This window comes from Acipenser ruthenus, chromosome 4 (assembly GCF_902713425.1).
Source record: "Acipenser ruthenus chromosome 4, fAciRut3.2 maternal haplotype, whole genome shotgun sequence".
Lineage (NCBI taxonomy): Eukaryota > Metazoa > Chordata > Actinopteri > Acipenseriformes > Acipenseridae > Acipenser > Acipenser ruthenus.
Window position 1 is genome coordinate 76,945,870 of NC_081192.1, and position 27,958 is coordinate 76,973,827.

The following is a 27,958-nucleotide window of genomic DNA, read 5'->3' on the forward strand; positions in this document are numbered from 1 at the left end:
GCGGTTCTGTTTATTGTAAAAAATTAATAAACCGTCAATTTCAGAAAACGAAGACCCTGCTTGTGTGAGTCTGCTTTATTTTCACACAACGCTGCAGTATCATAGCATGTAAATGCACCATTATCTGTTATATTTAATTGTGTACAAAGCAGGACTAAGGTAAAAAGAAAGAAAAAAGTGTGTTAAAACCATTTGGTTTCAATTTTAAATCATCATTTTTTTTTTTTGCAGCGTACAGTAATGTGACCAAAGCGTCACAATGCATTTTTGTTACCGGTAGCCTATACCCTAAAGTATAAAGAACATGCGCTGTAACTGTAGATATTTATTTGAGTTTATGTACTAAGGCCAACTGTGAGAAAACACAATGTTATTTTTCAGTTCAACAATCTTATGTATTTCAAATAAATGTAGCACTTATGTGTGTGTGTTTTTTAAACTGTACACCCTATTTGTTTTTTGGACAACCTATCTGTCTCCTGACATGTCTGGTTTAGCGAGGGACGGACAATGACTTTTTTTAAATATGATTTCAAAATGTATTTTCTAATAGAGATTGACCGGTATGTCTGTCCGGCCTGGGCTTTTCACATCTAAATATCAAAACCGCACCTGACATGTTAATCTCGGCGGCAATCTCTTCAATCGCCTTGCTCCTTTCATTTTTATCATGATACTCTTTCTTTTTCTTATTATATAATAACATGGATATTTCTCATAGAGATCAATCAGTTTCTCAATGCAGTCCCATTGCCACGTAACTACAGACACCATTTCTCCAAGTTGTTTGAATGACTTTTACCACGTGACATCAACAGCAGCGCTTATTGGTTGATTCTGAGCGACTTGTCGCCCAGAATAGAGGGGCGAAAAACGATTCATCATCATAGACGGGGCAATTTTGTCAGACCGACATATCGCAGGCGACAAAATCGCCCCGTGTACGGTGGTCTTAAGAACTCATTTTATTTGAACCTTTAGCAGCAAATATAAGACAAGATCCTGACCAAAGTTGGTGGAAAATGAGAAAAAAACACTAGAGAGAAAATGGTTGTGTGAAAGCGACAAAGCATCTGCATGTGTTTTTTGTTGTTGTTGTGTGTGTGTGTGTGTGTGTGTGTGTGTGTACAATACTTAAACATGTAATATCTATATATTTATTTAAACACATATTTAATGTTATAAAATTAGAAAAGGTAATGTTTACTTAATGATTATCTGTGTGGATTTTACTTTTTTCATGCCACTTTCTCTCTTATCTATACTTTCTGGCTTTGTGAAATATCTGGATAGACTTTCCACAGTACATCTTACTATTGTTTATTGTGGTATCTATACATATATTCCATGTCATTCAGACATTTATAAAAACATACAGCCCCAAGTGGTCAATGTCTTCTGGCATGAATTATAATTCCAAAATCCAATCCCAAAATTATTTTTTTTAAGGGTTTGATTTATTTTCTTAAATGTTCATTTTCCATTACAGCGAACACAAGTAGAATATTAGATAGACAATCTGGTATCCATGGAAATCAAGGTCATTACTGTCCTGTTTTTAACATTATATGCATAATCTAGAGCATATGTTGACAATACCACAGATAAACATCAGTTACAACAGAACTGTGCCTGAAGCTGTTTAGTTTTGAGGTTGATAATTCATTGGAGAAACTATGGGAAAGAAAGATTATGATTCATTCCATATGCCTCATCACACTGTGTTATTTCTTTCACAAATTGCATTTCTTAATGTCAGTAATTTATGTTCTTATCTGAACAGACGTTAGTATATTTTACATTTAATTACAATTTATATCTAAGAAATCTAAAACCACTTCTTGTCAACTTTGAGGCACAGGTATGGGGGAAATTTATTAAAAAAAAAAAAAATCTCTACGTGACAAATGCCACCAAACTCATATTTTTTATGTATTCATTTTAGTAATTTATTATCTACAGCGGTCCGTCGCATAGCTGACTGCTGTGGTGCTGGAGTAAGGGCAGATATTCTATAAAGGAAGGGGTTTGGCAGTTTCCTCCAAGTAGTTTTTGTAATTGGTGCAACAGAAAGATTGACACTGGGGCAGGTTTTGTTCTCGGTCGATCTGGCACTGTAGTAGGCGTTGTATGGTATCCAGTCCACGTGACTAGAAAGTCAATGCCAAGCATTTTTTCTGATGTTTTGTTATATTTTTTTTTATAAAAATCTCTAAACATAGGAATGAGGAGAAGCCACGTTTAAATGTATTTTGAGGAACCAGACAAGACAACCATGGTATGTACATAATTATGTCAAACAAAATTTCTGTACCACAAAAACACAAGTTCAATGCTCCACCATTTGAAATGAAAACATTCCGAAATTTTAGGAAACGATTTTAAAAGGAATTTTTTTTTGGTTTGTTTGTTTTTTTTCATATTAGTTCAGAGGACACATAAGTGTAAATAAATTGTATATATAGGCTTTAATGCATCAGTACACTTTTATGCAAATCATTTGTTTAAAAAAGAAGGGGATATTTAAAAATAATAATAATAATAATTTTAAATAATAGATTTCCGGTTTGTGGCATCAATCCATGAACAATGTAGTAGAATCTGTGCATTTGATAGATTCTGTAACATGTGTAAGCTGTATTTTTAAAATGTAGTAGTAGTAGTAGTAGTATTTAATATTATTGGTTTTGTTTTGTTCTTCGAATATATTATAATGTAACAGGTACGCCTCAATAGTGCAGTACAAATACAAAGAGAGACATTTACGAAGATAAAAATAATAATACAAATGCTTTTAAAAATACCAAATTCCCATAGGACTTGTTTTATTTATTTTTTTTTAGATTATATAGATTTTTTAGTATTACTATGCAGGACAGCCGCTATAATGTTGCTACCTTTATTAATAATGTGTACAGATTAATCTACCGGTTTATCAACTAATGCCTATAAATTAACAATCAAAAATTTGAATCGAGTGACAGCCTTAATTTCAATATATACTTTGGTGTCTGCATTTTCCTTTTTACTTAGTAGTTAAGTCTTTGTGATGTTAAAACATTATTTGCTTATTTAGGGTTTCTTTGCTTAGAAAATACTAACCAGGGCTGTTAGTATATATCATAATGTAATATAAAGTGTGTGTGTGTGTGTGTGTAGATATGGTTTAAACGCTGACACTTGCATTGCATTTCAAATTTCATAGCAATGTACCAAAAGCACATCCCTAACGTCTTTCCAACCATACAGTTTGTCAGATTGACACTTATACATCTGAAAAGTCACTTTGTTGTTACAGATATTAAACTTTGTTTGGATATTCTAATATCAAAATGTTGGTTATATGGAAGCATCTGTCTATCTGTGCATATAGTCATGATCATCTCCATATTCAGGTTACTGACAGCTCTATTTTTGTATTTACAGTCGTGATGGGAGATGCGTAACAGCTTGTTACAATGGTAATATTGCTCTCCATTTTGCAGTGGTTATGTGTGCTCCAGCAGGTTCTAAAACCTGATCTTTTTTTTGTTTGTTTTTAGCTGGTTGTCGCTGCTTTTTTGTTTGCATCAGTAAGACACGTTCCTTAGAAACATAAAGTGCTTGTGTCTGCATTAAAGCAAAGAAGTGCAAGAAGCTGACATTGTTGCCGGATGCTCCAGGGCCACGAAATGTCTTTATTGCAGGTTGACGTGCAGGTAGCCTGGCAACAGTAATGGGGGGTGGGAGTAAATTAATGGGCCAGTTTGGTATCGTACAGTACAGTAAGCTGTGCTTTGTGGCATGCGCTACCTCTCTACTGGTTTTAAGGATATATCGAAAAATTGAAATTGTATAAATACTGTTCTAACATAAATAGGTAAGTATTTGGATTTTTATGTTTTTAAGCTAGGTTCATTTTGTAGGCTGTGGTACGATTTGCAGTATACTGGCAGCAGCATTTGAAACTCTGTTAGTTGTATGATTTTATTGTATGGTTGTATTGAGGCTGTATAGAAGCTACAGTTACATAAATTGTACCTTCTAAGTAGAGTACTGTAAGTGTCCAGTTGAATTATTTTCCTTTTTGAAGATTAATGCAAAAACATGCTTCAAACAGGTAATTTTATACCCAGAGTGAAACTGAATAAGAAATCTTAATCTGCTTCTTCTTAATATATAAAGAAGAAAGTTTGTCTGTCTGTCTGTTCCTTTATGCATTCCCCGCAGGAGCCAGTGCAACCAAACTTTGCATGGCCACCTCTTTCATCCAGGGGAAGGTCGAGGGCTGTTTAAATCCAAAATTTGGACCCCTGGGGTACTTTGTTTAGTAACCCCATTGCAGGATCACTACAGTAGCCATGTATCTCAAATTAAAGAACCCCCCCCCCCAAAAAAAAGTAAAATAAAATAAGAACAAACATTTAAAAATGGCAAAAACAAAAAAAAAATAACAAAAATTTAAAAATGGCAAAACCCCCCAAAAAATAAAGTTAAAAAAGGGAAAGGGGTCCGAGCGTATTGTGCGACACTCCACTCAAGATCGGTAACTTATAGGAATTCATAAGGCTACCGTTCCCCAGTTTGTCACGCATGAAATATTGAAATATTGCATTTCCCCTGGCAATGCTGGGTACTTCAGCTAGTTATATATAACTTTAGGTAGTGTAATTCATTCTTTGGAATTTATCTACCAGTAAGTAGGAAGTGAAAGTGTTTTTAAATGGTTCCTGTAACAAAAAACGTCTGCAGAACTATTAATGAGAATATTGTGGAGCTGTGGCAATCAATCAAAGTGTACTGGATCAGTATGTTTGGATTCTTCATTCTGCCGTGAAGTGGAGAACTGCTGTGTAACCTCTTTAGTTAGGCATCTGTTTTGGTTTTTAGGACAGTATACAGAATAACATAAACAACCTAGAGATTGTTTAATTAAATAGTCTGTTTACAGGCTGATGGGCTCATTTAGGGTGTATTCACACTGGGTCAATTTAGATTAACAGTAAAATTGTTAATCGTCCGGGTTTTGCTACTGTTTTTATTTTTATTTTATTTAGTACAAAACTGCATCAATGTGCTCTACAAGCTAATAGCAGAGTAATGTATTAGGTTGTGTGTTAGCGCCATTCAAAAATAAAAGAAACAATTATATGGATTATTTGTTTAATCATTCTGATTATGTGTATACCACATGTTTAAATGGTAATAGCTGATCTATTTTTTAAATCTGACTTTTTGTACATTTAACGAAAATAATGAGTTGTTATGATCTGCAATAAATTCACCCAATGTTTAATTTTTAAACTATTATTGTGTTATTATATACTGTAATTAACATCTTCAGAGTGAATTCAGCAACAAAAAAACATCCCAGTTTTTCACTGTGGAAGTCTGGACAGTGGGAGAAACTGAAGCGCTGACAGAAATTTGGTCAGACACCAAAAGTCGAACTGGAGAAAACTCACAAAAATAGTAAAATAGATTCAGTCTTTTTAAATTACTTTGTTTAATGCTGACAGTAGGACAGCCATGCAGAATTGTGTAAACTGCGTTATTCTCCTACTGTAGGCATTCAGTACATGTATTAATTAAATTAGCGGAGCAATACATCAATAGCTGCCATCTTTCAATATGCCTTGCAAGATATTGTAAGCATCCGGTTCACACACCATACAAACAAACAGAGTTCACTTGAGAACTGCATTGTGAACACAAACGGACTCGGTCCTGAAAATAAATGGACCAAAAAAACTAACTTTAGTTCGCATCCAAACGAACTCTATCCCTTTGCTCGCAGATAAGTGTGACAGCAAACACATTGATACATTGTTTCAAACGAAACAAACAAGACCGTCTGAAACGGACCCAGTGTGAATGCAGCCTTAAAATCACAAAAAATCAACCAAGATTGTATTTGTGTTTTTTTTTTTTTTGTTTGTTTTGTTTTTTTTAATTATTATCTACATCCCTTTGGTATGATGGAAATATATGAGCCTTCTGCCATATCTACAAAGCAGTCTACAACGACAGCTTCTAAAGGGTCTTGGGTCTTCTGCAGTTATGAAGAACTGTCATTTCTAAAGGGGAAATCTTGTTAGTTGCAGAAGTTTCTGAGCGTGGTTCAGTGTAGTAAAGTTTTCTCTTAAGATGAATTGTACCCTGACAATAAGGCATTTGATTTGGAAACTGAACACTGCACAATGACAGAATGTGATCCTGTCCTCTTAAAATACAGTACCCCATATACTGTACGCTTCAGTCAATAAAGCTATATACTGTACAGCAATGTTTGCATATTAAGTGCAAGCTTAGTCTGCTGTTTCTGAGTGGAGTGGGAGATCGTCCAGTTGGGACTTGGACTCAGCAGACTACTTGAGGAGGTCAGCGTGCATTTGGAGTTCTATAGATAGAATTGGAAACAGAGGGATCAGCTGTTTGGGTTTGCTGAAACACATTGCCGAGCAGGTCACACTGCTAGACAAAACTAACAGGTGCAGAGTGCCAGTTCTGTGAAGACGAGTCAGCTGTCATCCGCTATTGGTGGTCAGATGAAAAGAGAACCTGGTGTTAGTAAGCAGCAGGGAAAACATATCTCGGTAGTGGAAGGTGTGTGGCGGGCCCCTGGATGCCTTGACAGAACTGGGCCAGCTGGGGTTTTTGTAGTTACTGTACAGTATGTAGTAAATTGGTGTCTTACAATGTCTGCGCAAGCTGTTTGGTCAGGAGTGTATTTTTAAGACTTAACTATTTACCTTACAGTAGCATTATTTAGGGGCTTTCCTGTACCTGTTGAATTTTGTTTGTTTTGCAGAATCTTCTTTAGGAATAGTGGTTTGAGCCATTCCTGGTTTTACAAGGTGTTTAATAAGACACCCCTGAGCTTGTTACCTATACACTATGGTTTTACAGTAACCCTGGGGTGGTTAGACATACGCAGAAGAAATGCATGCACACATCTCTTTGAAAATTAACTAGTGTTGGAGTCTTATACAGTACAGGTTCATACAGTTGTACATGTATTCTGTCATCTTCCCCTTATGCCCATTCTATCACCATGGGAAACTGTGTCCAAAGTCTGACACCTTCAACCTGAGATCTGGGTGCTGTCTGTCCTGAACTTGGCACTAGCACTTTATATCCTGGATGTGAACACTAAAAGTCAGCAGCAGACACTGTACAGTATGTTGGGTGAAGGGAGGTAACTCTGGAGCCTGTGTTTCCCTGTGAGAGCTGAAGACTTTAATTAGCCTTTGCTGCAGTGGCTGTTTACGAAATTAGCTTTAGTTCAAAGCCAAACACTTTTTATTAGGATTAAGAGGAAGCAATGTGAAGAACAGCTGGACAGCATTGTGCTGTGTACACAGTAAATAGCTCAGGTTCAAGCTGCTATAGTGGAATACTGTACTATAACTGTTTTTGTTTGTTTTTCCATACTGTTTGCACTTTATCATTAATCAGTAGGCTATTAAAAAGCTGGATGAGCAGTATTTTGAGATATGCCCTTCACATATCTCAAAATACCCAAGATCTAAATACTCTCCAATATTAACAATATTATTACGCAGATTAATGTTTTACACCCCAGATCTACATGAATATTGAATGCTTTATTCCTCAGCTATTCTACAGCACTGTGTTATTGAACTGTTCAAGTCACAACAATAAGCAAACTGTATAGCAGCAAGTCCTGCAGTTTTGCTGGCACAGTATTGCATAACGGTTTAAGTGAAATTAACCCAAAAATACTCCTACCAGGGCTGTCATCAGCCAATTGCTAGGTAGTTTTTAAAAAGGTATGCCCTTGTCAAACTGCTGTGCATCTAGCGCAAGGACAGCAGTTAACAAGTGGCTTTCTTTCTGAGTCACACTATCCGATAATAAAATTGCCATCTGCAGGAAGTTTGTGCTGAAAGACAGAGTGAACATCTGGCTTTCATTTCTTACAATTTCACCACTACCGTAATTGCTATAGTGGGAGTCTTTACAGTATTTTCACTGATTTAACAACATTGGGGTAGATTTTAATAGATGATTATACCAAATCGTCATTAGCACACATTTTTCAGAAAGGAAAAACACCAATTAAAGCTGTCAAAAAATAAATTAAAAACTCAGATATTAATTTGGGGGCTTGTAAGTCCTAAAGTTCTTATTTGTTTTAGAATTGTAATTGGTGTTCTGTCCCTTAAGGCAAAAAATCTGTTTAACGATTACATATAGTTTTAATATGTGCAATGGTGCATTCCAACCACCTCCGTTACCCATAGCTACAGTGTTGGTATCATCCTGTACTTTTAAGAACACCTGTTTTTTTGAGCTTGAGTAATTTAAAACCATAGAAATAATTTAATGATTTATTTAATATGTATTTATAGTAATATGTTGGGCTGCATTAGCAGACTTAGTGTGGTTAATGGGTCTGTTCAGACCATGTATTTGTTATGCAGTACAAGATAGATTATATGATTTAGTAACTTTCTAAACAATTAACAATTTTCTAAACAATTTATTCGAATAAACATTTGCACATGCCCATCCCTAGTGTAAACAGTCATGTATAAATTGAAATCACATAAATCAATCAATGTCTAAAGAACCCCACCCTAGTCCCAGAACAAAATCAAGAGAAACATGTTTGCAGGCTTCCAGAGATAGTGGAAGTGTGCACTAAAATACTTACAGGTACTGTACCCTGCTCCAGATAAAACCATCAGGCTAAGAATATACTGTGCAAAGGTCAGAAAACTGTAGATAGGTCTGAGATGGGGGTTCTTTGTTAGTAAGGAGCAACCCACATCATCCAAGTTTGAAATGTTGAGTTTTTGGTTGTACGCGAACAACATAATTTGAAAAAGTCATTGCTACCAACAGTTAAAGCAAATTTAAGTTTTTTATAATTTCTTTTTTTTTTAAATTTAGTAGTCAACAATTCATTTTTACCCTGTTTTTCTCCCAATTTGAAATGCCCAATTGTATTTAGGCTCAGCCCACCGCTACCACCCCTGCGCTGACCCGGGAGCGGCGAAGACGAACACACAGTGTCCTCTGCTATGCTGCCAGCTCAGAGCTACAGCGTCGGAGGACAACGCAGCTCTGGGCAGCTTATAGGCAAGCCCGCAGGCGCCCGGCCAGTCTACAGGGGTTGCTGGTGCGCGGTGAGCTGAGGACGCTCTGGCCGACCTATGCTCCCGTCCGCGGTCAGCAGTGGAATAGCCTGGACTCTAACCGGCGATCTCTAAGCTGTAGCGCGCATCCTGCACTCCACGCGGAGCGCCTTTCCCGGATGCGCCACTCGGGAGCCCCAGCAAATTAAGCTTTTGTTTGTTTATTTATTTTACATCTACAATAAAGAGCTCCAAAGCAATTTTAAAACACATACCTTGGATCTGAGTATTGTGTTTTACCAAACAATGTGTAGTTTATGTTTTGTCCAAAAGCTGGTTTTAAAAAAGAAACAGTTACTGGCTTAATCCCTCATGTACTTTAGTATTTCTATATGGCAAAATGTGTGTGTTGTAAAATCTGATTCTATTTAAAACCCAAAAGTAAAACAAAAACAAGCAAAAACATTAAGTGCAGAAAACTTTCTTTTAGGTGGCTTTCTAATGTGATTAAAAAAACACACACAGAATTTCTCTTTGCACTTAGTTTAAAAAACAGACCTTTAGAGTACTTTAGAGCAGGTCCTTAAAACAGTTAATTAAAAAAAAAAGGAACCATTTCAAGATGCACTTTATCAGGTTGTAGAGGTCATAGAGTTCAGCTGCCTTGCTATGTTTAGCATAGAGATGCATGGCGGAATTCTTACATTTTAGATAGGCTTAAGTGTAGACTGTGCCTCGACATGTCAGCAAGTGCCAACTCGCATCTAATTTAATTAGTTTAGATTCACAGCAGGGGAAGCAATCCCTCAGCTTCTATAAAACTGGAAAATAAAATAGAAGGATTTTATTGTTGCTGTTGTTCAGAACACAATCTGAAAGACTTCAGTTTGCTTAGATTTGTTTTGCATTTGAAGAGACTATTACTTGTATCTTTACTTCGAGTAAAATATTTTTTGTTTTATTAATCAAAAATGTATTTATGTAATGTTATACATGTAGCTCCGCAAAATAATAAAATAGCTTTTTAATTACTCATAAATGAAAGTGCTGAATTTTGCTGGCTAATTTATTTGTGGTTAGTAGCAATCCCAGATATAATTGAGGAATAGCTGATTTGCATAACTGACTGGTGACTGATGTAATCTGGAAAGTGTTGTTAATTTAGAAATATGGTACTGTATGATTAGTGACCCTAAGAAAAGTGCAATTGAGACCTACTGTAACAGAAATGGACTGTTTTATTTATACTGTGCTGTCTTATTTATAGGCAGTGCACTAATCAGTCTTCAGGTTGGAGAAATGAGACAGCCTCTCTTTTTCCATTTCACGTGACACAGTAAATGCTTGAAAGAGGGGAAACGATTACAGATTAATGAATTGTAGATCTAAGGTGCAGGGAATAGAAATGTGAAAATGGTCTCCTTTTACCATGTTGATTTATTAGTATGCTCCTCCAAAATCAGAGACTTGCATTCCTGCTACAATACAGTACTCTTTAGGGTAAAGTCTCCACAAGCCACAATTGCAGAATTTACATGCTTAATTTCATATCAAATATAGTAGCTCCGTTTTTTTTATCACACCATCAGTTACTATATCTAATAATGTTATGATAAAGGACTCCAACATGATCAGTTTTAAAGTGGCATAACAAATACTGCATTGATTAAAGAAAGTTACAGTAACTGTTGTACTGTAGTGTTCAGAAGTTTAACATATGTATTTTATTGATGAAACTAATTCATTTTAAGTTGCCTTTATTGTCGCTGCGATAATGCATACAGGCTGTAAAATCTGCAACTTTAAAACACACAATCAAGACATTAACAAAGACTTGACTAAATGTATTACTTTTATTTTAGTACTACTACTGCTGCTGCTGTAGGTTGGAGGTGGTTTGTGAGCTGTTTACACAGTGTAATGCTGCTGATTAGTTCAGTGCAGTGTTTGTGAGTTCCCAGCTCGACATGATGGAATGCACCATGAGTGGTTAGTCCTGATATTGAACAGGGGAACAATATCTTCTTAGAATGGATTCTGTAGGCTTTAACTGTATTGAGGCAAAGGCTGAATGAAGTGGAAGTTGCTGCACCATAGTTTTCATTCCATTGGTAACTAATGACAGTTGCACACATGAGTGTATTTTTTATTTTTTTTATCTGTTTGATTATTTTAATTGACACCATTAATACATATGCTAGTGTTCATAAATAAACCCAGATTTTCATTACAGTGCACTCTGTACATTTTAACAAACACACACACAGTAATATTATGCACAAGAAGTGAGGTAGATGCTGTAGAAATTAGTAATTTCTACAAATATAGTTAAATTATGAGTAAATTCCTTTTTATTATTGTGTGCAGTTTTAATAATAACCCATATAAGCAATGTAACCACTAGGTAATTTGGATATTTTACACCTTTGCGCAGCTTTTGCAGATTTTTTTTTTTAGCTTGGCGGCTCTGCAGTGAAACACAGCAATAAAAGTTTTACAATAATAAAAATACATACTGAATAAAAGGTCTAGTCGCAACAGCTGAAGCTGTGTCCCCACAGAACCTTTGCAGTATTTTTAAATAGGCCTCTCTTGGAATTTCTTCAGCTGATCCACAGGGAGTTTTCTCTTGCCAGCCTGTTCTCAAGACAGCGAAAGACCTGGTTAGCGGAGGATTGCAGCAAAGAAATATGTGGTCTTCATGTTTTGGGGGGTCATAACAGCTTCAAGTTTGAACAAAGATGGTGGCCTCACAGTGGTGGGTGCTGTCAAAACATTTTTGAATTTCCAAGTTTTACAACAGTCTAGAACGGTTTCAAACTTTTTATATCTTTGTGACAGAAATACAATGATTCTTGGTTGTAAATCTCCCTCTCGATCTGTGAGGGCACTAAGCAGCGAGAACAGAGTTCTTTGGACGCGCTGGTCTGACCGTTCTTTCCCAGGGTCGGGAAGTCGGCCAGTCTGGATGAAGGTGAGATTTCGTTGCAAGAACGCATTGACCCGGAAGGGAAATGACGTGGCAGCGGCAGATTGGAGAGGCGGTTGCACTCGTTTACCAAGGGGTCATGTGTGACGGCATAAAAGGGGGCGGAGAATCGCAATCTGTTCCTTCGCTTATGGTTTGTGTAATTAAACTGAGAAGGACTGTGAGAGACCCGTTCCTAATCAGAAAAGTACAGTTAGTGTTTTGTTTGTTTTGTCTGGTAATTGTCTTGTCTTGTCTTGTCTTGTGCGTTACCAGACAGCTAGCACAGTTCCGGAGCTCTCGCCGAGGGCCAGCACTAAGCCGGAACGGCACTTCACCAACATTCACTAATTAACTTGTATCACCCACCACGAGCACTACTGCACACACCCAGGACTGGGGACCGTGTATGTATTATTGTGGGTCAGATATTGTGTTTATTAGTTGGGACTGCAATCCCGTTGTTGTTTACCCCGTGCAGTACACATGGTTGTGTATAGCTGGTGGAATTATTGTTTTGGTCACCAGACCTGGAATAAAAATAAACCTCACTTTTCCAAACTGGATTACAAGGCTCTGTCTGTTTAATTACCGCACTGCATCACCACTGCACCTATTCTCACTCAGCCACCTTGTCACAATCTTTTAACTGCAATACTGTGCATGGTTAAAAACCCACACTTAGAGTGACAAGGTGCAAAGAAATTGAACAATCAGGCCCTAATAAATCTATTCCAAACTCATCACAGTTCTAGCACCATGAGTAAGTCTAGACAGAGTCTGTATCTTTTTATTATAAGAAGTTGCTTATGCAGCTATGGGAGTGGGACCATTTATTTACCAGGCACTCCAATTAGTGGCTGCTGATCATTTTAAATAGTATATTTCTGAAGCACAGAGCTGGGTGCAGGACTGTACTACTGTACTAGAAATAATGATCGGCTTTTGTTATTTTTGTTTTGTTATTTATAGGAGACTAGTATTATTAACAAAACTATGAAATTAGTTTATTTACTTATTACATGTTTATTTACTTATCTGAGCAATTGTATTACACTGCTGTTCTTGTTTCCAAAGAGACCCCCCCCCCCCCCCCCACAGTCTTTGTGACTCTTGTCTGTGTTATCAGGAATCTGAGTGCCACTGGATCTTTAACATCCATAAAAGGATATGCGACCAGATGAAAATAATTCTACCTTTTTAAAGAGCAAAACCCCCAACAACAATAGCTATAGTGCTGGCACATTATGTCCAGGTGCTGTTTAGTAAAACTGGACATACTATCTCTATGTACTGAAGATCTGACTAACTCTTGTGTATATAAACATTTTGTTGGTGCAGCACTGAAAGAAGCTACTGTACTACACAGTTAAGATGTATCATTAGGGGTGTGCAGTTCATATCGCCCGACGCCCGGGACAACACGATTTATGTGAGGGACAATAAGTTTTAGCTTTATACTTTGCCCGTCAGACAAGTACTTTTTTTCTTCTTTTGTCACAATGTTCTGTTAGAAAAACTCCCGTAGATTTCTAGGTAGTCAAAAAAGGTCCTGAACTCGCACATACAAATGAAAATTAAAAAATGAATTAAAAAAAGTCTAAACCTCATAGCAAACATATAGAGTACACAAATACACATATCCTTTTAATTCACAAACCCTCAGTCACACACAGTAACAAGCATATTTCACTTAATGCAATAATACTATTACATTGCCTTTGTCTACAGTAGGAGCCCAGAAAATTGACTGCTAGCTGTAGGAAGAATATTTAACATAATTAAAAAATTACAAAACCTAAACTTTTATATGTAATGTTGTAGCAATGTATTTATTTTTTAAAAAGCTACTTAAGCAGGTGGTTGGCAGTACGTTTGTAAAGCTAGATTGGCTTCACGCAACACCCACAAAACAAAATTATTTCTCTTTATCCAGTGGGCAAAACGTATTAAACAAGCGTTATCGGCGTTCCTCTGGGTAATGTAGTTTAGAAACCAATCCTTTAACCCTTCGTCTTCAGTGAACATTCTACCTGTTTGAGGTCTGACTGACATAATGTGACTTTCAGCTTGTGTATCAGGACAAATATCCACCAAAAGTATACCATATTATACCTTTCTAAACAGCTGAGAATCGGAAGATTAATAAGAGAATCACGTTTTCACTCTATGATCAAATATACCCTGCGATTACCTACTTTTAAATGTAAAAAAAGAAGTTTTAATGTACTCAAATTCATTTTTCTTTAGAAATGTCTCCGCAAGTGTAATTTAGTGATCTCCTACCTAAAAACTGTAAAAGTATCAGTGGTAGCCACAACTCTCAGCAAGTAGGATCAGAAAGAATTTTATAAATACTGTGTCTGGTTTTGATTTTACACCAAATTAATTAATGGGTGCATAATGTGAAGACGGTATCAATTAAGTAGGAGGCTGTGTGGTCCAGTGGTTAAAGAAACGGGCTTGTAACCAGAAGGTCCCCGGTTCAAATCCATATATATAGGGTCGGTAAGCATTCTTCATTATGTAAAGCAATTTAGTATCTTCTCCAGTAATGCTGCGCTTTAAAATCATGGTATAAACGGTAATCGAAACCAAAACCTAAGATACTGAAATGCTGCATCTATAATGCAAGGTATCTCTATTGGCCTGGTGCGTGACGTAGTTTTAATCTTTTTAGTTTAATTTTTTATTTTTTATTTTCCCTGCACAAAAATTAGATGGGCTCAGTTTTGGCAAGTATGTTTGTACTGAATCGCATTTTCTTTATCTGATTTCATGAAGCAAAAAATATTATTAATCACTAATTTATTGTGTTCATTTGTTTAATAAAAGCAAAATCCTAAAAGTAATATTCTATTTGTGAGACGGTGAGGGGGCAGGTAGATTTTTTAAGAAGGACAAGTAGGATTATTCTAGCATTTTTTCCCTTGGACAAGGAGTGTTTTCACAAATTGCACACCACTGATCATAATGTTCCACTGGGCTATACACACTGGAGCGCCCCAGCCCAGTAATGGTTGTCAGAAATAGAAACCATAGCACCACAGGATAAACTGCTTAGGCTGTGTGCTCCCAAAAGCTATACGTGCATTAATATTATATGATTTAGGTTAGGTTAGGTCATTAATCAGATAAGCTATGCAGTGTTTTAGTAGTGGAATTTATATTTGGTTTCAGCAAGTTTCAATTAGTTATCATCCACTGTTGCTGGAGTTGAGCAGTTAAGTGTTTTGCTTCTTTAGTTAGGACATGAAGTGAATAATAATGCCCAGAAGTTATACTTGGCTTGGCAACAGTTTTGGATCTCTACAAGACAGATGTATACAATTTGTTGAAATATTTTGTTCCCACATATTTGTGGTTTCAAGGTTTTGTAGATTTGGCACATACTGTGCATATACTTTTAAATTATAGTTGTGTTGGATCTTAAACCAGATATATTGCACACAAGGTAAAGTGCTTAAAATGTTTATGCTGTTGATATATTTATATTTAAGAATATAGGCCTTTATGATTGCCTCAACCAAGCACAAAGTAAATAGCACAGGGGAAGTTGTGTGAATTACATACAAATGCAGAGCCATAACTTCATGTTCAATTAAATATGTACATTAAATAATTACAGTAGAACATGATAATGATTTTTAATGCATTCTGTAGCAGAAAATGTAGTTGCTTTTCAAGTACGAAATGTAACCATTATCGTATGGGTATGTACCTTGTAGAGACCCGAAACCTGAATAAGATATACCAAAGCTGCTCCACGAGCCTGTGTCACAATCATGACGTTTAATATTATTTGTCTAATTGTATAAATTATGTATTTGTTGAGTTATTTCTTTTGTGTGTTTTCTGTTTTTTTTTTTTTTACAGAGACTACACAAGGCATGTCTGCAACATGGTGCTATAGCTCAGGAGAGGAGCTACTGTGCTCAGCAACACTGTGCAGGACTAAGATACTTGCTTCGGTTGTGATTGCTTGCAATCTCTTCCACAGTATCTTGCTGCCATTTTGGTGACAGCTTTAGCATCACCATTATGAAGGCTGTTAGCACCATTGTAACATGTAGGCTTCCCTCAGTCTCTTGTGTGGTACTGACTGAGAGGTCTTGCCAGTGGCTTGTACAGGTTGGCATCCCTGTACATTACCGCCCGCGGTGCCTGAAAAACCGGCGGACCTGTACCGGTACCGAGGTCACCGGCGAACCAGGACCAAGGTTACCACACTGGTCCCTGCACCGTCCGTCCGACCGTACCCGTACCGACCCGGTGCTAAAGTGACTGAACCAACCCGGTACCGTATCAACCCAGTGCTAAAGTTACTGAACCGGTACCTACCCAGTACCGTCCTTGGGACCAGAGCACACCAAGGAGTCACTAGCTAATCACAGCTTCTGCAAGTTTTGTGCACCTTTCTCTAAGCGCATGCTTGAAGCGGCTTTCCCGCAGCTCTATGGAGCGCTTTCCGTCCATTACTTCTGCTCAGCGCTCTTCCCCTTCAACCTCTGTTAGAGGTGCTGCTTGAAACCGGCCCACGGCTGCTCGCTGCGGAGGCTTTAATAGGTTCCGCCGCCCTGCACAGATACAGAAGCTGCAGGCCAATCCACAAGCTGAGCTGCAGCCCTGGCCACAGGCCCAGGGCCCCTTTTCAGGGGGCCATCTGGAGTATTGGCGTCAATGCACCACGGACATCTGGGTGCTTACTACCGTTCAGACCGTCTATTCTCTGCAATTAAAGCACTGTCCCGTCCCCCCTTTCGGGGCGTGACTACATCAGTCACAGACCCACAAGACTCTGCTGTGGTGTCTCAGGAGGTAGCAGCTTTGCTGCAAAAACGGGCTATTCACATGATAAACCCCCATGCAGTTGGAGGAAGGGTTCTACTCCAGGTACTTCCTAGTGCCCAAGCGGGATGGTGGCCTCAGACTGGTCAACGTGTAGCTGAGCCTAAGGAGGTTCAAAATGTTGATGATCCAACAGCTGTTGCAGTCAATCAGGCTAGGTGACTAGTTCACCACGGTGGACCTCAAAGACACCTATTTCCACAACCCCACAAAACCAGCGCACAGGAAGTACCTGCGGTTTACCTTTCAGGGAACAGCGTACAAGTTCCGTATCTTTCCATTTGGCCTCACCCTAGCTCCCTATGCTTTCTCGAGTGTATGGAAGCTATCTTGGCCCCATTGAGACTCAAAGGCATCAGAGTGCTCAGTTATCTGGACCTTCCAGAAACTTCTGGGCTTGATGGTACCAGCTTCTTAAACTCTTCCATTGGGTCTCCTGCGCCCCTTTGCAGGCCTGGTTCAACAGCAGGGTTTTTCAGCCTACGTTGAACCACGACCGCCTATTGACAGTGTCCCACCATTGTTCTGAAGGCACTCTTGGTAGAAACGGCCAGCCCATCTACTTCTAGGCATACCGCTGGGCAGTGCCACCAGAAGGGAGGTCGTCACCACAGACGCGTTCAGCTTGGGCTGGGGCACTGTGTGGAATGGCAGGGGTCCTGTCAGGCTACGACTGCATCACAGGCTTGCTGAGTCGCTTTGATATATCTTATTCAAGTTTTGGGTCTATACAAGGTAAATACCAATACGTTAATGGTTACATTCCTATTTCAGGGAACCAGGGTTATGATAATAACCTCCTTTGATTAAATAATTAGGGTTGTTAATTAGATCTTAGCTGTAACTGGAAAATAAATAATGTTCCTTAGTCTAATAAATGCTACCAGCTGTAGTGTGTTGCCCTGGTCTCCTGTGCACTTTGAGTTAAATTGTGCCTGATTTTAATTGTTATCCCTTTTGAACAAACTCTTGGCACTAAAATTGGTAGATTTTGTGTGAGGAGCATTTATTAATCACAGTCTCCTCCATAAGCTGTGCACTGCGAAACATCTGTTGCATAAAGAGTTGAACTAATAACTTGCTTGGATTCCATATGTCTGTGAATATTGTTGTTGACTTTTTGTTATCAGTATGCTTGATGCCAGCCAACTTCCATTATTAAAATAACTTATGTATTGAATGATGACCTTTATTCAGTAATAGTGTCAGTGTATTTATACTCTAGATATAATATTGTATCTTTTTTATATACAGTTATGATAAGTTGCTGCATTAGCATTTGCAGTGGTGCAAGTAAACCCGATGATAACCAATATAAACCAGGAAAATCAAATATAGATCTGTAAAATCTAACATACAACATCTATATTTTTTTCAAAACATCCTACTAATAATACTGTACATGACATTTGCTGTACCAATATTGTAACGCAAATACAGTAACTCATGCTTTTGTCACATGAATATCTGTTACAAAATATGAGCAAGGAAGATTTGTTTTTTTTTTTTAATGGAAAAAATAAAACTGACCTTCACACTATAGTGAACAAAACATGCTCAGGATGTCCACCAAAATCACTTAATTTGCCTTTAACTCTGAAATCTGAAATTATACAGCCCCAACATGTAAAATGTTGTAAGTAACAGACACCTCTACGATAATTTCCCAGTTCTAAATTCATTTTCATAGAGGTACAGTTTGTCCATTCATTAATGTAGATCTTCTTTATTTTATACAGGCCGAGGCAAGACTAGCTGCTAAACGGGCTGCAAGAGCGGAGGCACGGGATATCCGAATGAGAGAATTGGAGCGGCAGCAGAAAGAGGTAGTGTCATTAAACAGGCAAGCAGTGTCAAAATGAACCTCCTCAGTTTAAGTGTGTTTTTTGTGACCATTGAGATTGGGTGGCTTTCTACAGTACCTATTTTACCTCCTTGCTATCTTCCTGGCTGATCTGGCAGTTGTTCCTATGACAACAGTAAACAAATACCTCACTTTCCTTTCAAACCAGCGAGAAAGCATGAAATGGAAATAAAAAATGGTTACTATATATCACTTGAAACAACCACAAACCTAAGAATGTTTCAGAAATACATTTTGATAAGAAAACAGTAAGCCTAGAATGAGAAAACAGTGAGTTGTGGTATGTAAACTCGACAACTAAAGCTTTTTTTCTTTCTTTTTTAACCTGTATTTCATTTTTTGTCACTACACTTAAACACTAAACTACAGTTCTGTTATTAGGACTGTGTGTTGGTCTTTTTACCTGAACAGTAAACTCATTTGAAAATACTTATTTATCCTCAGTAATCTGGGAATATAACATATAAAAAGGAAAGGTGCTGTAAGAAAGTCTCCTGTCTAAGTCCTGGTGTCCTTGATTGATGTACAGGAAAATACCAAGATGCACAGTGAAAAAGGAATTGAATTGGAAATATACCACAAATCTAAAACTACTGCTGAAGCAAAGTACTTTTTGGATCCTTATAATAGTTAATGAGAAGATGTTGTTTAGCATTTTATCTGAAAAAAAAAACCTCTTAGCTTCTGAGTGCCGAAATAAAAAAATTATTACTTTAAACTATTAATTAAACTAATATTAAAATATTGAATAATATTCATGAAAGCTTTTTTTTTTTGCTTTGATACTACTGAGACTGAGCCAAAGTGCTGTCATTATAGGTCAGCAAGTCTAGATGTCAAAGCATTGTTTATACAGTGTAAGGTTATGAATTTCTTTATTAGCTGGGTATGATTTTTGATTGCTTTCTGTACTTTTGGTAGATACTTTACTCCGACAGCCCAAACTTGAAGGGGCTGTGCTAAAGGACCACAATTCTTCCCCATGTCCAGAGTCTAATTGTTGTCCTCTGCATGGGCAGTATCAGATTTTTTTTTTTACAAGACGTGACTGCCTTGTACTAATAAAGCCCAAAAAGACACTTGGTCAGTTGGCTTACATACAGTAGTATGGCTAGAATGATATATGGTTCTTGTAAGGAACAAACTATACTGTACAGTAGATATGCTGTATACAGTGCCTATAGTAAGTATTCACCCCCCTTGGACATTTTCACAGTTTGTTGTGTTACAACCTGAAATCTTCATGCATTTAAATTGGATGTTTTTTTCCTTTGATTTACACAACCTACTGAACACTTTGAAGAGGCATGAGAATTATTATTGTGAAACAACAGTTAATGAAAAATAAAAAAAAACTGAAATGTCTTTGTTAGATAAGTATTCACCCCCCTGAGTCAAAACTTAGTAGAACCACCTTTGGCAGCAATTACAGCTGTGAGTCTTTTGGGGTAAGTCTCTACCAGGTTTGCACATCTGGATCATGCAATATTCACCCATTCTTCTTGGCAAAATTGTTCAAGCTCTGTAAAGTTGGATGGGGATTGTTGGTGGACAGCAATCTTCAAGTCTTGCCACAGATTCTCAATCGGAATCAAGTCCGGGCTTTGACTGGGCCACTCTAGCACATTCACTTTCTTGTTTTTAAGCCACTCCAGTGTAGCTTTGGCTGTTTGCTTGTGGTCATTGTCCTGCTGAAAGGTGAATCTCTGTCCCAGTCTTAGGTCTTTTGCAGACTGAAGCAGGTTTTCCTCAAGGGTTTGCCTGTATTTAGCTACATCCATTTTGCTCTCTACCCTGACAAGCTGTGTTGGGTTTGCGCCAGACATAACGCTTTGCATTTTAGCCAAATAGTTCCATTTTTATTTCATCGGACCATAGAATCTTTTGCCACATCTTTTCAGAGCCTCCCACAAGCCTTTTTGCAAATTCCAAGCGGGATTTTACATGGGCTTTTTTAGAAATGGCTTCCTTCTTGCCACTCTTCCATACAGACCAGATTTATGGAGTACCTGAGCTATTGTTGACACATGGACAGTTTCTTCCATCTCAGCCATTACCCAGCTGCTCAATTTGGGAGGACGGCCTGCTCTAAGCAGATTCTGGGTGGTGCAGTATACCTGCACCACCCAGGTATTGTAAATTTAAATTTTAGCCTGCTGAAAATAAAACCACCAGTGGACTGATGGGCAATGTTCAGCCACAAGTCTGTGTTAAAAAAGTGGGAAAAAAGTGATGTTTCAAACAATGTATTTATTCCTGGAATTGGATGATATCAGAACATTAAACTGCCCTACTGCACTGTGTTGTTCTTACCAAATCATATTACTTTTATTTCTTACTAGCTGAACTGGACTTTTTGTTGCATCAGGTGTTTCAGTAGATCATGCCAACTTCTGTGACTCCCACACCACACTGACTACTTTAGAGGTTTACAGCCTTAGGACAGTATACTACAAAGATTCTGTACATGTGTTTTGTTCATAGTAAAGAACACCCAGTACTTTGATTTACTGTTGTGCACATTTTTTTTTTGTTTTTAAGTTCACTTTATGCAGGCTATTCTTTTTTCCACTTTTATATTTTTATTTTCTTATTTTTGAAAATACTGTTTGGGCTTTGGCTGGCACTAATTTCTATGTTCTCTGTGAATCTTCCTTTCCTTTCCTTTCCTTTTATGTAGCATTCTCGCCGTTCATCCGATAGAAAATGGGGACAAATCAATCAATGGATGGTATGCAGAGGAGTACTGTCTGCCTGTTGAAATGCACGATGCTAATCACTTACTCATACACAATACAGAATGGGTGTGCAGAATTTCATTAACATTAGTGATCACTTTGCAAGATGAAACAGGTTTGGATATTGTTATTGAAGTCAAATACCGTAACTACATTAGTATCTTGGCACCTACAACTGCATTTGAATAGGCACTGACATGTTCTTACTGAACTAAGTTGCATTTCAGCTGCATTTTCATACCAGGAATTAAAAGCTTAAATAACAAAGGATTTGCAGTGATTGATGATAAATGCTGGTCTAGTCTAATTTGTGAATTTGAAAATGAATTGATTTGTGAATTTGAATTGAATTTGTTTCTTTGTAAAATGAAATAACCATCTGGATAAGTGTATCTACTGTATGGTTTTCATAAAGAAATTGTATAATTTATACCAAGGATTATATAGCTTTAGACTGTAGTACACATGTAAGAAATTAATATTTGAGCTACTATTACTGTAACTTATTATTTTCTTTTAAGAAAATTGTATTTCACATTTTTCGTCAGATGTTTTGAGGCGCTGCAGCCTTTTTGTACGTCTTAGTTGGTGCTTATCTTGGCGAGAGCCGAGTTCAAATCAGCATGAAGTTTTAACATCTACTCTCGTGTAATGGAAATCATGAAGATCTGGATACGTCCAGTGACTGCTGTGAATAGTGCAGCTGGCAACAAGGGAAAGACCTTGTGACAGCCTGGAGAGACAGCTGACAGGAGGAAAGAGACCCCATTGGGGCTGGTAAGGGTTAGCTACCCTTGTCGGCAGTATCCAGCTCTGTGTTTACAGGATGCTGGAGACACCCGCCCAAGGCTTCTAAGAAATTTAAGAGAAAAATACCCCTAGAGTCTGCGAGAGCGGGGGCGGAAGATGACTCAACGTTGGACAACACGGTTAACGACTTAGGAACGGAAACGGATATGAGTATGGAGAGTACTTCACAAAAGACTAGTTCAAGATCTGCAGTTAACAAAGACATGGAACTCCAGGTTTGTGTCTGCGGCTGGAGCAAGGCGACAACGGTCAGGGGTTTGAAGATTCATCAAGGGAGAATGAAATGCTTGAGGGAGAAGGGACAAGGGCCTCGCATTGATCAGTACTTCTTACGAAGTCAGTCAAGTCAGTCGAATGAAATCCAGCGACAGGAAGCAAACCACAGTTCGCAGGATATCAGCACCCCTGTCATAGATGTGAGGAGGACTTGCATGGACACAGTTAGTGATGAACCTAATGATCCTTGTGAACCCGGTCAGACAAACCAGCATAAGAGAGAAAAGAACCTCAACGGGCACAAGCCTGGAGTTAAATGGCCAAGAGCTTGTGAGAAAACTGCATGGGACACAGTAAACACAGATCTCTGCGTTGCATTGGAAAGATTAAGTGGAACAGTTGAAAAGAAGCTGGATAAATTTGGGGACATCATCTACGCATATGGAAGTGAGAGGTTTGGAGTTGAAAAAAGGAAGGAAAAAGTACAAACTATTCCTGGAAAGTCTAGACGGCAGCAGGAGATTGAACGCTTAGTTAGAGAAAGGAGACAGCTGAGGAACCAATGGAGAAGAGCAGAACAAAGTCAGAAAGGGGGACTCAATCTCTTACAAAAGGTCATAAAAGATAAGCTTGCAACATTGCGCAGAGCTGAGCGCCTACGGAAACGCTACAAAAAGAAGGAGCGTGCGAGAGCTAACTTTTATAAAGACCCATTCAAATTTGTAAAGAAGTTATTCACCAGTGAGAAGAATGGCACACTAAAAGCATCTAAGGTTGAGCTGGAGAGATATTTGGAGGAAACACATACAGATTCAAAAAGGCAGGAGCCTATGTCAATTCCGTCAGACATCCCACCTATCAATCCACCAGAATACCAAATGGAGGACTGTGCACCTAAGTGGAAAGAAATAGAGCAAGCTGTGAAAAAAGCAAGGGCTTCATCATCTCCAGGGCCTAATGGAGTTCCGTACAGAGTGTACAAGAGTGCTTCAGGAGTTCTACGAATTCTGTGGAAATTGATGAAAGTGGCATGGGAAAAACAGGTTGTACCAAGAGCATGGCGCCGAGCAGGTGGAGTCTTTATACCTAAAGAAAAAGATTCTACAAGCATCAGTCAGTTTCGTCCCATTTCCCTATTAAACGTAGAAGGCAAGATTTTCTTCAGCATTATTGCTCAGAGATTGTCAGCTTACCTATTAAAGAACTGCTTCATTGACACTTCAATACAAAAAGCGGGCATTCCAGGTTTCCCAGGTTGCTTAGAACACATCAATGTGATCTGGCAACAAATTCAATCAGCTAAAAAGGAGAGGAAGGAGCTCCATGTGACATTCCTGGATTTGGCTAATGCATATGGTTCAGTGCCACATGAACTACTTTGGGCAGCATTTGATTTTTTCAGTGTACCGATGACAATAACAAATTTAGTGAAAGCCTATTTTGGAGATTTGCAATTCAGTTTTTCAACTTCAGAATTCAGCACTACATGGCAATGCCTAGAGGTTGGAATAATGGCAGGATGCACCATTTCTCCACTGGCTTTTACCATGGCAATGGAAGTAATCATTAGGGCATCAAAATGGGTAGTAGGAGGAGAGCGCTTGGCTTCTGGAATGCGACTACCACCAATTCGAGCATACATGGATGACATGACAACCATGACTACAACAGTAGCCTGCACTAATCGATTATTGGGCAAATTAACCAATAACATTGAATGGGCACGAATGCAATTCAAGCCCACTAAATCAAGGAGCATCTCTATAATTAAAGGCAAAGTAGTAGATAAAACATTCTTCATTAATGGTGAGGCAATACCAACAGTGTCTGAGAAGCCAGTGAAGAGTCTTGGGAGATGGTACGACGGGGATCTAAAGGACACAGTTCGTGTGGGAGAAGTTAGACAACAAGCAGTGGAAGGGTTGAAGAGCATAGACAGCTGCGCTCTACCAGGTAAACTAAAACTCTGGTGCTTTCAGTTTGGTCTACTGCCGAGGTTGCTGTGGCCACTGACTGTGTACGAGGTTTCTTTGACAACAGTAGAGAAGCTGGAAGCTTTAATCAGTTCATACATCAGGAAATGGTTGGGAGTTCCACGCTGCCTCAGCAGAGTGGGACTTTATGGTAAAGGAATACTGCAGCTACCAGTCTCTGCTCTAACCGAGGAGTTTAAGTGCGCCAAGGTCAGACTGGAAATGACATTAGTAGAGTCACGCGATAAATGCGTAAGGGAGGCAGCACCTGTGTTGAAAACTGGAAGAAAGTGGGCGGCAAAGAAAGCTGTGGAAGATGCAAAGGCTGCCCTTCGAATTGGTGATATCATGGGGCAAGTTCAGCATGGAAGAGGGGGTCTTGGTTTCAGTTCAACTCCTCCTACATGGCACAAGGCGGCCCCAGCTCAAAGGAGAAATCTGGTAGTCAACGAGGTGCAAAAGCAGGAGGAGAGGATGAGGTGTATAAAGGCCATTTCCCAGGCCAAACAGGGAGAATGGATGAGATGGGAGAGTGTGGAACAACGCAAGATTGGCTGGCAAGACCTATGGTCAATGGAACAGAGCAGGATCAGTTTCCTCATCAGGTCAACATATGATGTTCTCCCATCACCACAGAACCTAAACCTCTGGGTAGGAGAGGATCCCTCATGTCCTTTGTGTTCATCACCTGCAACATTAAGGCACATTTTGACAGGATGTAAGGTGGCTCTTAGCCAAGGACGGTTTACTTGGCGCCATGACCAGGTGCTGCGATGTTTGGCCTTAGCATTGGAAGACAAGCGCAACATGACCAATAAGTTGCCACCTGTTCCATCAAAACATTACACACAAAAGACAACATTCCTCCGCCCAGGAGAGCAACCACCAAGAAAAGGTGTTAAAACCAATCCTCGCCCAGGACAACTGGAAGCTGCTAGAGACTGGAATATGCTGGCAGATGTTGGTCAACGGCTTATTTTTCCACCTGAGATTGCCACCACTAACCTTCGACCAGATATTGTCTTGTGGTCTGGATCAGCACGCCTTGTTCACCTGGTAGAGTTAACAGTGCCATGGGAGGATGCTGTAGATGAGGCGTATGAGAGGAAGAAACTGCGGTATGCTCAACTAGCCACTGAAGCGGAACAGCGAGGATGGAGAGTTCGGGTTTACCCAGTGGAAGTGGGTTGTCGAGGATTTGTGGCACACTCTACAACCCGGTTTCTCAGAGACGTCGGATTCAGTGGCCAAGAGTTGCGTCGCACAGTGAAGAACTTATCTGAAGCAGCAGAGAGGAGCAGCAACTGGCTGTGGTTGAGACGGAAAGATTCTGGCTGGGGACAGGTAAGTAAGCTGGGCTGAGTTGAGTGGGGGACGGAGGGGGGTGATGCTGGGACGCCAGAATCACCGTCGAGCCCTCTTGAGGTGTCGTGGGCTAGTCGACGAAACACTGAGGATGGAAGGTGCCCACTTGAAAACCCCAGAGATGTACCCTACTTAGCTCAATCCAGACGGTTGTCATGCTGATGCGCTGGGGAGGCCGCACTTTGGTTGATCCCCGGAGCCAGCATCGCAGCTGTTGTGTGTGCTGATGCGCCAGGGAGGCAAAATAAGCTGATCCCTGGAGCCAGCATTACACTTCAGCCATTAACACCAGACAGAAGGATATCTACATCATCATATGGAAGGAAACGTAAATGGATGGAGACACATATGGATCACATTAGTTTACTGTAAAGCTACGTCTTAGTTGGTGCTTATCTTGGCGAGAGCCGAGTTCAAATCAGCATGAAGTTTTAACATCTACTCTCGTGTAATGGAAATCATCGTATATGTAAATCTTGGTGTGGACAGAAATTAGATTATAACTGCTGCACAAACTGAAGGAAGTCAAATATGGGTAGTAGAATTCTTATTTTTTTTAATTCCGTGTTCCGGTTTTTAATAAGATTGAAATTGTGCACTTAAAGTGGTGAGACTGGGCAGCCAAATCGCAGTGGTTTTGAGAACAAATATCAAAATATCATAACTATTGGTCTTCTCAGTGTATTCCAAGCACTTGGTAACTAGATCATACCAAGTAGGATTTTATGGGAAAGGTAAAACCTCTAAGAAACTAAGAAGACAGATATATTTTTGCTAGTGCCTTCATCAATGTGATGACCTCTAGGTACACACAGGGAGCCCCACTGTAAATTAACATTTGAGGTTATGTTGGGAAGCAACTGCTTATATAAAAATGGTGAAAACTGCAGATTACATCTACAGTGGTTACCAAAAATGTTATAGCATTGTATAATTGAAAATGGTATAATATACTGCAAATAGGGGCACACAGCAGTATTCTTTTCATGTCAACCATATCTGTTATGTATCACACACATCTGTTACCAAGAGTGTGCACCTTAACCAATCAAAATAAGAAGTATACTAACATCCCAGAACTTCAAAGCAAACTACAGGTTTCCTCAGGCTTGCACAGTTCACTATTTGTGTACACCATAATGCGCAACAGTTGAATGGAATAGAAGCCACGATATGAGATTATTATTATTTTGGTCTTGCATTCAGTGAAACAGTGGATTCATTGAAGAACATCCTTGGGTCCTACCACCTTTGACCTTTCATGAAAGCCAGATATATTCTGGGAAGTTTTGTTCAGCAGTTTTCCAGGTACTTTAGCTATCTGGAAGAAGGATAGTTCTCAACATTGGAGTGCTATTCTTTAATAGAAATTGATTTTTAGTTTATATAATTTGAGTTATATTGTCTGTCTACAAAATACTGCATGCAACTACAGTATACGCCATACAGTGAATGTAATGTAGATCGTATTGATTTTGATTGCTCTAATTTGGTATACAGCCTTGGCATGGGATGTGTGATATTAATATTCTGCTTATGGTTGTTTATCAGCCACACTTGACCTTTAGCATGGTTGATTCGTTGCTTGTCCTTTGAATTAAAAGGTTGAATGTGTGTGTTAAGTTGTGGTGTACATTGCATGGTAAGGAAACTGAAAACAAAACATTGACAATACACTTACTAATTATCTCGTGCCTGTTAAATCAACATTGCATTTTATCAGCACTGTATGTAGACAATTATAAAATAATGCTGCACACATGTACAGTATTTGTTTTTTCCAGATGAAAACGTTAGTACTGGCAGTCTACAGTCAACACATATTTTGATTTCAATTTAAACAGCTGTATTAAAAGCATGCAGGGAAATCAATGCCACTTTCCAGCTGTATCTTATTTCCTTTTGAAAAAATATAGTTTTCATTCTTTGGTTTGCTGTTTACTACCCTCTTTTTTTAATTTGTTTCTGCTTTTTTTGTTTTTGCCATCCTTCCACCCCCAGGAAGATACAGAAAAAGCTAAATATGGTCACAGGTCCAGTGGGCGTCACCACCGGGTTTGTATCATCCTGTCATCCCCTCCCTTTGATTTGCT

At 38.7% G+C, this 27,958-nt stretch overlaps 1 protein-coding gene across 20 annotated transcripts in view; it reads left to right on the forward strand.

The window, feature by feature from the left end:
* LOC117400365 (leucine-rich repeat flightless-interacting protein 2-like) overlaps positions 1-27,958 on the forward strand; it is a 76,846-nt gene that overhangs the window by 14,624 nt on the left and 34,264 nt on the right. For 7 of the 20 annotated variants that reach the window (XM_059022825.1, XM_059022836.1, XM_059022837.1 and 4 more), the window contains exons 3-4: positions 18,639-18,725; positions 27,867-27,920. In XM_059022825.1, coding sequence (XP_058878808.1) covers positions 18,639-18,725; positions 27,867-27,920 — 141 coding nt within the window. Of the gene's footprint in view, positions 1-18,638; positions 18,726-21,443; positions 21,495-27,866; positions 27,921-27,958 lie in introns of all 20 variants that reach the window. The other 13 variants (XM_059022829.1, XM_034000208.3, XM_034000211.3 and 10 more) reach the window with 2 other exon arrangements.